This window comes from Strix uralensis, chromosome 1 (assembly GCF_047716275.1).
Source record: "Strix uralensis isolate ZFMK-TIS-50842 chromosome 1, bStrUra1, whole genome shotgun sequence".
Lineage (NCBI taxonomy): Eukaryota > Metazoa > Chordata > Aves > Strigiformes > Strigidae > Strix > Strix uralensis.
The window spans coordinates 80630746-80645410 of NC_133972.1; the positions used below are offsets into that span (position 1 = coordinate 80630746).

General features: G+C 36.2%; 1 protein-coding gene across 2 annotated transcripts in view; it reads right to left on the minus strand.

Moving 5' to 3' along the window:
* CDYL (chromodomain Y like) overlaps positions 1 to 14665 on the minus strand; it is a 101638-nt gene that overhangs the window by 53231 nt on the left and 33742 nt on the right. For both annotated transcript variants that reach the window (XM_074872742.1, XM_074872751.1), the window contains exon 2: positions 550 to 1216. In XM_074872742.1, coding sequence (XP_074728843.1) covers positions 550 to 1216 — 667 coding nt within the window. The remainder of the gene's footprint in view (positions 1 to 549; positions 1217 to 14665) is intronic.

Sequence of the window (14665 nt, forward strand, 5' to 3'; positions counted from 1 at the left end):
GAAGACAGAATTGAATTGAGGCAGAAGGCATATGTATCTCCACAACTGGCTCAAATTTTCACTAAAACAAAACTTACCAACTTCATTTTAAGCAACATCACTCACAGTTTGTTTTCCAGGCAATATTTATTACAAAATAGATACATAAGCTGTATGAAGAATCCCTGCTCACATCATTCATCTATTCCCATCATTTATGTTTCTAATATTCATACCAAATTTGACCTATTTAAATAAACTTAAAGCAATGATGTAATCTCTGGAAATGGTACACTGAATATGTGTACCGCACAATGTCAAGGCAAACACAGATGTATCTTGTGGTGATTCTGAAAACACAAATACCAATGAATCTCTGCAAAGAAAGCAAAAGCTGGCAAAATTCAAAATGGCTTTGTAGTCATACAGTTATGCAAAATAAAGTTGTGAAGTTCTCCAGACTTGATCTAACACAGCTGAAACAGAGTAAGCAATTTGTTTGCATCTGAACAGCAAAAAAGATCAAACAAAAAAAAAATCTACACAAAAGTGACTGACTCGTACACTTACCTTTTCCATTTATTGTTAATGCTGATGCAATGGTGGCTGTTACTGGCACTGGCAATTGTGGCACTAATGGATGTATCCTTGGTCGGCTCCCCATCCTAGCACGCTCTGCACCAGGTCCTAATAAAGCTCCCACTGGTTTTTCTGCTGCTACTTCTGGTGCTACAGAGTCTTCTTGATCCTGCTCTATATGGTCCATTTTATCTGGGCTTTCATTCTGGAAGCCATCAACTGTTGTCCGGCTCTTAATTGGACTTTTGGGCACTAGGATTTTAATACCTGATTTTGCAAGGTCCATATTTTTCCTTCCAGAAAGAGATGGTGAATTGTTTTTCCGGAACTTCTGGGTGGCAGAAAAGAGTTGATTATTTTTTGATTCGTGGTCTTTACCCATGACTAAAGATTTAGTAGATGTCTTTGAAAAAGAACTATTGGTAGATCTAGAAATTTGTTTTCTGGCATTATTTGGAGAGGTCCTGTTTGTCCTGGTTAATGTGCTTTCTTTCTGCTTTTCATTGTGGCGTCTGTTAAATTCATGTATATATTCCTCACAATTTACAAGGTGCTGTTCTGGCTCCCAGGTATCATCCTCACTGTCGTATCCTTTCCATCGCACCAAATACTCTGTTTTTCCCTTCTTGTTTTTCCTCTTGTCAACAATTCTCTCTACCTGTTAAAAAGGAAAATTAAACATTAGACATGGGCAGATATACAACTCAAGTGAGCAATGCGCATGTAAATAATTTGTTAAGTGTAGGTAGGATTTTAAAATACTCTTGCCGTTCGGTAATTCTGTATTGTAGCTCTATGGCTTACAGTCTTTCTCTGCTGACTGGAAATTCTTCTCGTTAAATTTCAGATTGTTACCTCCATCTCATAAAAGATGTTCTAAAAGATCAAAATTGTTCTCCAGTAAGTATTTCGCATGCACAAGTATCTGAATATAACACATTACAGTTGACAATCAGCACTGGCCCCAGCGAAGCTTTGACACCAACTTCAACATGGATAGGATTTCCCTCTCTGAAAATAGAGATCATGTTTAAATATGCTGTATAAACACAGTGTGTTTACCTTGCAAAACTTATCAATTTATTATTGCTTGAATAAGTCGCTTGTTTACCATAAGGTATACGCAAGAACCTCTTACTTACAGTGAGCTATCTTTTAGCTACCAGGGACAGTATGGTACAGCTCAGAAATTGGGTCAAATACAGCAGCTTTTTTTTTTTTTTTTTTTTTTAAGAGGCTGTTCTTGTGAAAACACAGAACCTGTTTTGGCCAGAGTTGTTGATACACATACTTGAACAAATTACCATGCCTCACTTATCTGCAAATAGAGATGATATTTATGTCACAAGTATTAAGCATGCACATGCTACAACTGCACGTGGGACCCACAGGCTGGAGGAATTCAGGCAGTGGGGTAAAGCAGACAGGGCAGACAGCAGCAGCTGCAGGCACAGAGGCTCATGCCTCGTACCAAAATTCATGCCAGTCGTGCTAGTCCTGCAGAAAGGGAATTCTTTTACAGAAAGAGATGTAAATGCAAGGCTAGTCTTAGGATTTCCCCTTTTTATTTAATTTTTCCTACCCAGGCTGATCCTTCTGGTAAATCCTCCAGCCCACTTCATTTCAGTTGTGGGACCAATACAGCTTTTTTCCCCATCTCTATCTTCCTTTTGGTTATTTAACAAACAAACAAAAAAATGTTGGGGGGGTGGGGAGACAGATTGGACTATCACTTATTATTTTAATTCCTAGCCGCCCATGAAGAAAGACCATGCATGTAAGCTAAGATTACATGTACCTAGGAGAACTTCTGAAGACCAAAGACATTTACTGGAGTTGCATTAACCAAATAGAACATCTGCAGAACAGCTTGGAAGGATGGAAGGAAAATATGGGTATCTATGGTATACATATATGGTATACATAATATGGCATATGATTCATTACCGATTCATATGACTGTTGACAACAGATTCTCTTAAGAGTGCACCTTAGTTTTATGTGGCATGTTATCATAATGTACCACTTGGTTTTCAACAGTGAGATTAAATGATTACTATTATTATAATCTCAGCAGCAATATAACTACATATCCTACAACTTCATGTGATACCCTGCAGGTGTTGTACTATGCTGTCCTGTCATTAGGATGTTGCATAGCTGTTTGAATAGGTCTAAAAAAAAAAAAAACAACCAACCCACAACTAAACCAACACACAAACTAGCTCCAACTTTAGCTTGTTACTCAGTCATACAATTCAAGGCATTTTTATAGAGTAATACAATATGAATTGTCCAAATATTATTTAAAGTGTTAAAATACATTAAAACTATTTTTATTCTGTTTATTTCACTTCTTAGTAAAGTTAATGGACTTAAAGATGCAGCTAGAAAAATGAAACTATTGTTTTTCCATTAAACTGTATTTAATATCATAACACAAATGCTACCCCAAATAAGAAAGTCATTACACAGAAATATGCCTTCAATTTTTTTTTAATAAAGACTGATTAACAAGGCCCTCAAGTATTAAGCCAGAAATGTTAAATTAAAAAATAAAAACAAACTCATGAACCAAACTTGATATATTGTCAAAAAAGCAGTTATTGCTATAGTCTTGCTTATCCTCTCTCTCAACCTTCTAAAATAGATTTTAAAAACACGATTCTCAGAAAAAGATCTCTACTGTTAGCAGAGTATTTTTATTTTCTAGCAGGAAATCTTTGTAACAAACAGCATCGATTACCGGGCACAAAGTTCTAACAACGTCTTTCAATATTGAAAGGCCACCCATTAAGGACATGCCCTTTTCAAGTAGGAAGCCATCCCTCCCATCCAAAAAAACAGACACCTTGCAGAGATAACAGATGAACTCTAGAACAGGAGATGCAAAAATCCATTCCCAACCCGATGATTTATAGAGGAAACAGAAATACATAAAGAAAACCATTATATTTAGCTGTATTGTCCAAGTCTGCAACAAAGCCTAGTTTGACATTGCTCTTTTTGATTAAAAGGAGACTTTTCTCCTAACCCTTTAATTCTTTTTGAAGACATCTTATTCCTATTTTATTTACCGCACAAAAATTATAGCAATTAACCTGTGATACACAATTTATCATGGGGCTTCAGAGCTTTAGTGAGGGACTTTTTGGACTGCCTCAGCTTGATTAATCTAAGTCCTCTAGGACCACTTGAAAAACTGCTCAGGAATTTTCTGCTTCAATACTTTTACTGATGGTAACAACTACATACATGTTTCTTATCCAGATTTGGAAAGAAAAACTGGAATTCTTCCACGATGTACAAAAGGTTTGTGTATAGAACAGGAATAGGAATATTCATCCTGAACTAGTGGCATATTTAAACTTGATTTCATGGCAAAAACAAAGACCACAAACTTGTACTTCTCCTCTTTTGCTACTGAAAAAGAAAGCTTAAAGTCATCCATTTTTTCTACTTTGATATATAGTGCTCACATAACATGAAATATAACACGAGACATCTCAAAGTCTTATGTTAGAAGATAGTAACAACTTATATCCAAAAAGAACATGACTGGGTGGGCAAGAAAAGTCTACGTTCCTACTTCCTGACACATCAGTTATGGTGTGGTTTGATGATCCAGCTGATCTGTTAGAAGAGCTAGGTAACGTCCACACAGGCAGTACTGCTTCTACCCCTGCCATTGTTACCCTGGAGCTAAGCTGGTGCTTTTCTGATCTTATGCCCAAGTTAGTTCAGAGTTAAAAACTGGCAGAGTGCCCCCAGGCACCAGGGTAAGAGCTAGACCACATCCTTAGCCATGATCACGCCAGAAATGCTGGTGACAACTAGTTCGTGCCAACCACCATTTCTACAGTGTCTAGTGCCTTCTGTCACAGGGTAATATTTATTTTTAGTAATTAGAAGGTTCTGTATTGCCAGGATTTGCTGCTAATGGTTAGTTTAAGTGTTGTGGAAGAATCAAAACAAAAAGGAAAATTATATAAAAAGGAATGATAAAACAAGTGTGAGGGAAAGTTATCAGGCAGACTATCTGGGTGGCAAGACAGCTTAGCATGTTAAAATAAACTGGGAGATGTAATCACTTTCCCCACTTGGAATACTGATCAATGACACTCAAAAACTCAGCCTGCAGAAAAACTGATAGAAAAACAATGCACTGCTCAGATGTGTAATCCAACAGTGGAGTGCCCAAATTACAATCCCACACACCATAATTATATCTGAGATTTCCTGTCTGTAAAACAGTAAATATCCCTTCTTTCCAACAGTGTGGTGGGAATCAGTTAACATTTGCTTTCTCTCCCTGAAGAAGCAGATACTTTGATTTTAATTGCTGTTATTAACAAAATATACCATATTTATACTTTTTTTTAAAAGTGGACAAGAACAAGGTATGGTTGCAGGCCAAAGTGCTGTTTGGCTACAGCTGTGCCAGGTGAAAACAGCAACACTGCAACTGCTCCTCTGCATCCTGTGCTCTGAGACAACAGCTCCTCCCCATCTGTCAGCACAACTTCTTGTTTAATTATTCCCTGATGTAGTTGTGTCAAAGTGACCTGGTTTAGATATTAAGAATACCTGAGCTAATACAGGCATCCTGAAATAACTGGTTTGGAGAGCAGCCACACATGTGGTATTTTCTGACACATCTAAGAGGACTGCAACTTCCAGCAGAGGACAACAAACACCTATGGGCAGGACAGGTACAGTAACCTCTTCGTTCTTCTATGGTCAGAAAAAGGACATGCAATCTTAATCCACAGTGAAAGATCTTCAGTTCAGATCAATCAAAGCAAGGATGAAATTCAAGAGGATGTTCTCAGTCTAAAGCATTGTAATCAGGGCACATTCATAAACTCTGTAACTCAAACTCCGTGTGTGTGTATGTATGTATATATGTTTTATATATATAAAAAGATCATACTTTAACAGAAGATTTGATGAGAACAAACTAGAAGTACAGCTGTTGAAGGGTAACAAAAAGCAGAATGAGCAAAATAAACATATAAGTAAGCATGCAAATATTCAATGAGCACTGCCTTGTTTATCATAAATTCATTTTCCATTCCCATGATGTTCCTCTCTGTCCTCACATTCACGTCAGGCTAAATTAATTTAAAGTTAACAGAATAGAATCTATCTGACTTCATATTCTATCTGTTGTCTATAAAATATAGGAGAAGGCCTTGTTCTGTTAGCTGAAGGCTACGTTTACATTAGTGTTTTGGTTCAGAGCAATAGTGCAATTTAGAAGTAAATCCTTCTCCCTTCTGCACTATTCCCACTTACTGAGCAATGATTTTGTTCATTGACCAGTTTTTGTATATGTGATGTGGATTCTTATGGAGAAATATAAACTGGAAATGGTGTTACCAATGCAATGGTGTTATCTATCTTACTTCAACCCCTAAGGTGGCACACAGGTCCAAGCAAATAACAGCTCTGAACAGTTTCAACACATGTTGTGGCATGATATTTGATCCTGAGAGGCTCCACTAAATCTAGTCAAAAAAAAAAAAAAAAAGTGCTGCATAGCAGAATATGTAGAGATGGGGGTCGCAGCACCAATTGCTTCACTCTACTGATTTCCTCCAATTGAGCCAAATTACCATCGTAGACATTTCCCAATTCAGAGACTGAAGCTGGAATAGCATATGCTACATGTTGAACAGTCACCCTTGGTTAAATTGGAACCTGTTCCATGTACAAATGGGACCTAAAATGATCATCCATAAGCAATCAGCAATGCTTATGAATGATATATCCTCTAGTTATTAAAATCTTGCAGAAGTCAGTGATAAACAGTATTCAAATACTTTTTATTGTAAATAAATGCGTTCTACATTAAAAAAATACAACTAATATATAGCAGCATACAACACATGAAAACAGTTAAAGTGCCAAGTTTTGCTTAAAGTAAAAGGAGAAAGTAGTTTGGGGAAGACAGTCAAAAACAAATTTGCTGATGTTGAAATACACCTGAAGGTCTGCAAAATGCACACTAAAGTCTTCAGTGTACACATTTTTTTAGAAAATACATCATTTCCGATAGTATGACTCAACGTCAGCTCAAAGCATTGCTCACTGCAGTTAGCACCAGCAAGTAAATTTTAAAACCAGCTTAACATACATGCATTCAGAATACCAAAACCATAGTATTGTATGGTTTAAGTTTGAATAACATCATTAAAAAATTACACCAGGATACTGTATAAATCCCAGAGTTTATCTTCACTGCAGCTGCATATTACTCCATTCGCATTAGCCTGGGAGCAAATGTAACCCTGCCACCACATGCTCCTGGAGCTGCCTGATTTGATTAGCAGAACAGAGTGATTGGATTAACAGTCGATGAACTGTTGTAAACTGAGCCGCTGCATCCTTATGGCATGATTGGCCACAGCATCTATATGGTACAGGACACTCTGGCTATGGTGAGAGATTTGTATTACATATATATCATTCTGGAAGCCAGAGCTGTACAAAATAAACACGGATCAGATGCGGGCAGATTATTGCCTTTTGGTCAAATGAGCTACAGCAGATGATACAGATTTTGTGTTACTTTTGTGACAGCTCTGGGAAGAGGGATGATACCTGATCTGGTCCAAGGCCTGCCAATGCAGAGTTCACCCACTCAACTGTCTTCTGGCAATCAGGGCCAACAGGATGATTTCATACAGGATCATCACTTTACAACCTGCAGTCACTTCCAGCCTCCTTTTGAGGAAGCAGTGTGTGCAGTGAAGTTGGAACACACACAAAGGGCTAATGCACTTCTGGTTGTCCTTCATGCTAGCAGTGCAACACAGAGAACTGCATCTCAGTCCTCCTTCCAAAAAATTAATATTTGTTTTAGCACAGTTATTTAAGATTTCTCTCTTTCCCAAGCTTTATTTCAATCAACGACTGTCCATTATTTTAGAATTCCCAGCCACAAAGTTAGCTCTTGCGTGACTTGTGGCTATCTACACCATTCAATTAATACACTGGCCTACAGGTCATAATTAAAGTTTCAATTCACCCTCTGTATAAATTTCTAATCAAGTTGCCTATAAAAATACAATTGTCTCAGTCAAGCTCATAATTTATCATCAACTTTATGACTTATATCCTTCCATAGTCTTAACAAAGACAATAGACAAAATAATTTAATTACCACATTCTCATCAACGCCAGTGGTTCCAGGGAATCACAGCTGTGGCACGTGTCATACCTGGCTGCACAGCCACTTTAGGAAGTTTTATGCCTTGTACTTACATTCAACAAGCTGAATATCACTGTACTTGCAACTCCTTTATGATCTATTGAAAAATACAGTTTGCAATCATAAAAAAGGTCTTAGTTAGAAGCCTCTCCTATAGAGGACACCAGAAGAATGGGTGAGGACACAGTCACTTTGCTTTAGAGAATTAACTCACTGGAGAAACTGTTTGCCTGACATTTACTTCCTCAGAAGTCACCAGTGATGACTGATACTAAAATGTCAGCATCACAGATCTTTCCAGATACAATTTACATAGAAATAATCACAGCAAGTTGTGATACAAGCTACAGTCTATTGCAGAATTTATCAACTGCTTTACCCTAATTATCTAGCTATTGCAAAAGTGGTTAGAAAAATCTTACTCTTATCAACTCACTGTTCATAACTGTTCTAACCTTTTATTTACAAAAAGATACAGACATACATTTTCTATTTTGCACAAAGCAGAATGAAAATACATGAAAAGCTGTTAGTATCTGTGCAAATACTGAACATAAACAAACATCTGCAACAATGTATTCTTACCAAACATGCAGAGTTTTCCTCCTTTTGAAATAAGAAAAATTAGCATCAAATAGGCTTATCTTCTTAAAGGGAAATGGCCCTAATCAGAAGAAACTATTAAAACTGCTAGCATTTGATTTAAGACACTAATTTTGGGCAGTCAGAGCTACTACCCAAGTATTACTGTGTTATTAAGTCACTGAAAATTTTCTCACCGCTAGTTATTAGACTATCTCAGCATCATCCACACATAGATTCCAAAGGAAATGCTTCCCATCTTCAACTCATTTGTAAAAGCTATATCCCAGGAAGCAAACCCTGGATTTTTTTTTTCCCCCCAGAGGTAAACATCATGCCTGCACTTGTCAAATTCTGTTGCTGGTATCTCTCTCCACTGCGGTCATGAAAAGTACAGGTCCCAAACTAGGAACAACCAACATTATCCCAATGGAAAAATACAGAAAACTGAAATGTGTATTTATTATTGGCAACTCTGGCAACCTGAAAGACAAAACTCTCACCCAAAGATCATCATGTTTTGGGATGTGATAATTTGCAAAAATGTAGTAATAAATTAAAGCTATCTCACAGTAAGAGCTTCAACAGCTTGACTACTATTTACTTAAAGGATAAGGCCAATAGAAATATTGTTGCTTTATCCTTCAGCTAGAATAATGGAGAGTAGCAGATGAAGAATTTGTCAACATTAAGCATCAAGACTACAGACTTTTGCTTTCAAAGCAGGATAAACTGAACCTTCAACAGTACTCAACTACAAAGACTCTATAAAGACATGTGACTGATAAAGATTCAAAATACTTTATCTAAAACGGGTGTCATAAGGGGAGAGCAGGTCACAGCAAAAGCGCACTCCAAATATGTTAGAACACTTTGTCATGGCTAAGCAAACTTCAGAAACAGGAACTATAACAAGAAAGAGTAGCAAGAAAATACAGGACAGTTGAAGAGTAAACTTGATATGCTGTACTTCATTTATCAAATTCCACTTAATTCTACAATAACACTTCTATATACCAACACCAAACAGGGCTTTTTAGCAGCCTACTGCTTGCAGAAGTGACAGTGACATGAGTCTGCTAATGTAGATCACTTGGCCAAACCTCAGCAAGAAGGGACACAGACCTCACATAAGCTCTTAGAAGCTTATTAAGTAGCAGTCTCTTCTTCCTTTTTTCTCTTAGAGGTCCTGAGGTGCTTGTCCTAAATAAAGATAGTAGCAACAGCTTTGGAATCCCTGCATCTGAGAAGGCACAATACACACTTACAGTCTCCTGCCAGACTCCTCTCACCCTTGCACCAAAAGCTTATTTCAGCAAGACATAATCCAAGCTTCTGGATACAAGACCATGACTACATTTTTGTTTTCAAATACAGAAAAATACACTAAACAATTCCAGATCATAGTTAAGAACAACATTATTTACTGACTCTTTCTGTATTCCTTACCTCAATTCCAACATGTCCTAGAAGAACATGCTGTATGAGGACAGGTCCCCAGTCACTCTGCCTGCAATATGACTTATCTCAATACTTGATCTAATCCCATTGAAAAAAGCTGGTGATACGGAAACATCCCCTAATTAATCAGCCTCAATGCTGCACAGCTGCCTCTTAGTTCTGACATTCTATTTCTCTATGGGATTTATTAGTAGAAAAACTATTTTCCAGTTTGAAAAAGGCATTTCTCTGTTTTAGGTCTCAAGTCCCTCTGTATCCCCAGCTTTTAGTCTGAACTTAAATTCTTGTTTCTTAATATCACTACTGCTTCCATGACTCCACTTTCCCTCTTTCTTTTGGAACCGGGCTGCAGGGTACAGATAAAGCTGTGGTATCATTGGTAACTCTGCTTGGCAAAGATCCTTCCAGCTTGCAAGGTTTTAAAGTTTATTCTTAAAAACAGGGAAGTGTTACAATGTTCTTCCAGTGTGTACCTTCCTAACAAAAAAAAAAAATATTTAGAGTACGTACAAATAAGTTTGATCTTTGGTACATAACTAACTTTTTACTAGGCCCACACATGGCACAGTAATAGTACAAGTTTTGCAATAAGGTATGCGTTCAAATTACTTTCTTATTGCACCAGTATTTATAACTTTAAGGGTTTCCTAAGCATCAACCTTTCTTCCTTCAAACATGTCAATCAGAAATAAAACTAGCCTACATTATATCACTGTTTTTAACATACATACACCTTCTGCTGGCATAATTTCCATGAAAATGTATTTCCAATAATTACAATTTTTCCAAAATGTATCTAATGCTTTAGGCATGATACATACTTTTTATCATCAAATCACTAGTTGTTCAACCTAACACATTACATCGATATTACAAGTCCTGAATCAAACAGACTGATGCCTATAAAATTTTCTTCTATTGTCTTTTGAAAATATGAACTGTCTTAAGCTCCATTATTTACTGATCCTATCCTAAAAAGGACCATGGTTGAAATCTTCATTTAGGCAGAAATGGCATGGCACTACAACTTGTTAAAGTCCATCCTGAAGAACAAAGGAACCAAGAGTTAGCTTCTACAAATCCTATCCAGTTCATATGTGCACACTAGAAATAACAGACACTAGATATTAATCCGATTACCTTGATGTTGGTTGATAAAATACATCCCATCTCAAAATTCCTCATGCTTTGGCAATGACAACAAACAGCATGAAAAGCAAAGTGGTTTAGGCTTGGAAAAGAGTAGCTTCATTAACAGCAGTTTGTGTTGAGGTAAACTCATTTTTCATTAATATCAGTTTTTTTTTAAAAAAGCTGGGAAGCAGCAACTTCTCTGCTACATGGTTAACAAGAATTTCTGAAGTAATATAGATATAAAAATGTTCTTCAGAAGAATCTTCTATTTGCTATCCTCTGGAATGAAGTAAGATAAGGAAAAATACATGCAGTTTTCAGAATCAGGTAATAAAATAATGTTATTTGTTACTCAAAACACTTCTTGCCCATTATTTTTGTCCAGAAAACACTGTCTCAAAATTGGCTGTAGCATGAAGTAGCCATTGCACCCTTGATAAAACACTTAAAAACTGTGCCCTTTAAAGGTCAACAACGCAGATATTAAAGAAACCTAAACTACTTGTCCTGCAGATTTTGCCAATGCTCTTTTAAGTCTGTGGGAAGCCAGAGCTTTTTCCTAAAAAGAACCATGGTTGAAATCTTCATTTAGGCAGAAATGGCATGGCACTACACTTGTTAAAGTCCATCCTCAAGAACAAAGGAACCAAGAGTTACTTTCTACAAACACAAATTTCCTTCACTACTTGTATTCAAGTCTTTCCCTCTGCAGAGATGTCATAAAATAATCTGTCAACTTTCTATTATTACTACAAAAATATTGTAAGTAAACTACCATGTGCTGTTTTGCAGAGGAAGAACATATTTTTCTGTATTTTCCACCAGATATGGATTGGCTTTTGGTGCATCCTCACCCACCCGCTATACTCACTTCTAAGATAACACTTCATCTGTTTAAAAGATTAGTTCTTGGGGAAAAAAAATATCTCATGCCATCTCTTTCAGTATCAGTTGCTTTTTTATTCCTTTCCATGTGTTTGTCGCTGTCTGAATCTGATACTGCTGTTTGCAGTGCTTTTCCTAATCCCACATCATAGTTCACTCCCCAAATAATGCCTTGAAGATTATTTTCCTCATCATTTTATACTGTAATGGCATATTGAACCCTTATTCATTTCTCTAGTTTCAACACTAATTTGTAAAATACCCTGTAAAATACTTTTAATTTTTTAAAAAATTAAAAATCATTTTAATCTATGCAGCTGTTTGTGGTACAGTCACTGTTCACAAACAGTTTTTATTATAGAGAAAGTATTTTAAGTTAAGCCCAAACCTTTCTTTTTGCCTTAGTTCTGTGTACAATTTCACTGACAGATCTCAAATTATTATTTCTATACCATATAGACTGTAATAAATGACTGTCTCACCTCTTTGTTTATGAAATAGACAAATTCACTAATGTGCATGTAGAGAGTCATGTAATACACTGGCATCTGTTTTCCCCTTCACTATGTCTGCTCATATTTAAAGTCAGTTTAAATACACACACTGTTAAGTGTGGTGAGGAGTTACCCTTCTGAAATAGCTACTGCCTCACAAAACACCTTTCCTGAAGTAATGCCAATTGGTCTCTTTGCACAAAAAAGTCCTCAAACTCAGGAAGTGCTCAGGAAAAGTCTAGCACATTGGTCTTCCAAACTTCTGGCCTTGGTAATCCCTGCCTACATAAAATAGGAATAATTTATTTAGAAGCAAGTTGCCATATTTCAGGAATACAGCATTATACGTATTTTGTCACAGTAATATTGAAATATAGAAGCATATTTCACTTTCTTTCAAACTTGACCAGAAGGACAGGCGAGTTCCTTTCTCCCTACACATTTGTCTTTATACCTAGCATTATTACTGCATACCCATACCACCTCCAAAGAATTTATGCTGCAAATTCCTTGTTGTCAAGAGTCCACCTGTTTCTAGAAGTAGACACATTTTTTAAAAATCTTTTGAATTCAGGATCTTTAATCAGGGAGACTAGTCATGCTATCAATGGGAGAAAGATTTTTTTTAATCTGAAATCACACAAACAATGAAGGGTTAAGATAAATATCCTTAATAATTCCTTCAATTTCTTTTTCTTTTAAAAAAGTGCTTTCCTCTTGAAATATTTTGGGGTTTTGTTTTGGTTGCTTTTTGTTTGTTTTTTTAAGGTATGTTAGTAATTCATGTACTACATTTTGGGCAGAATGTAAGATTTATTTAGGTTTTTGTTCCCCTCAACAGGCAAGGTCTTAAAAAAAACCCCACCACTTTCCTTGTTCTCATAATTATAATCCATGACAACAAACAGCTTTGTTTCATATTCTGTTGAATCTGGAACAACTTGGCTCTGTTACTGTAAAGAACATAACCAATTCCTTCCTTTTCCAGAAAGCAGCAATGCTATGAATTAAACTGGTGAATGGGTCTGCCTAATAATAAATACATCCAAAAATGTTTTGGTTTTCAGCTAGTTTACTGTGTAATCATACCTGATGGAAGTGGGACAGAGCAGGAAAAAAAAAAACTGGAGATACAGCAGTGGTGAGTTTTTCTGGAATAACGAGAATGTGGAAGCATGGTTCATATGGGTTTGTCACGAACACAAAGGAAGTTTAACCCAGAGTCCCTCAACCAGAAAAAAAAAAAAAAAAAAAAATCAGATGAGGAAGTTCCCTGAAGGAATGCATTATTTTTGGAGATTGCTTTAAAGACTGAATACTGAGTTTATACGCATGAAAATAATTGCATATAGTATATAAGTATTAAAGACAGTTAATTGCATAATCAAGAATTCTTAAAGACTAATTAATTACATTTTATAGAATACTGGAAAGCATATGAATTAAAACCTTCCAATTTCTTGCTAGCATATGTTTGTCTTCTCCTCCTTATTTTTGAAATGTCTTCAATTACATGAGGATATCATCACAATTTTGAAAAGTCCATCTTCTTCAAAAGCTTTTCTACCCAAAGTCTTTAATTGTTTGGTTTATGACATGAATCTTTTTACAGTAATCAAGTACAATGTGGTGTCAAAACAAAGGATTAGGACTTTATCTCTTTATGTATTCCTTACTCAGACTGCATGTTTAAAGAAGTTTTGCTTTCTAGCAGCTGAAACAGAGGATAAGTAGAAATGAAACCATCCCAATCCAGAAAACAAAATAAACAAAATTCACAAGGAACATATGTTAGTGCTCCCCATAAACACAAGAAGGGTGTAAAAGATTATTTTTGTTCTGTAGGCACAGTGTCATTTTAACTTGTCATCTCACATTTAGAAATAATTATTCAAGGGCCAGATTGGAATGTTCATTCACAGAGCTCTGTTTCAAAAAAAACCCAAAACAATGCATGACTGCTTCCAAACTAGAAAAATCATTAAAGTCAAGCATTTTTTATTTTTTAAATCCAGCTATTCAAATGCCAATTTCTGAATGAAATTATTCCTCTTGATGCTTCTAGAACTCTGTAACATCTCATTGGAGCGAGGAGAGAGGGAAGTGAAACAGACTCCTATTTAATCCTAAAGGATAAAGATACTGATGAATGAGAAATTTCATTTCAGTTTCCACTATACACAAACAGCAAGTGTCACTTCCAAAAAGAAATCTGGAGGAAAAGGGTTTATTTCTTCTAAAGGATTTTGTATGCATCTGTGTGTACGTACCTTAGAGACATCCTGCTAACAGTATCTTAACTTATAATTGGATGCTTTTTTCCCTACCTACCAGT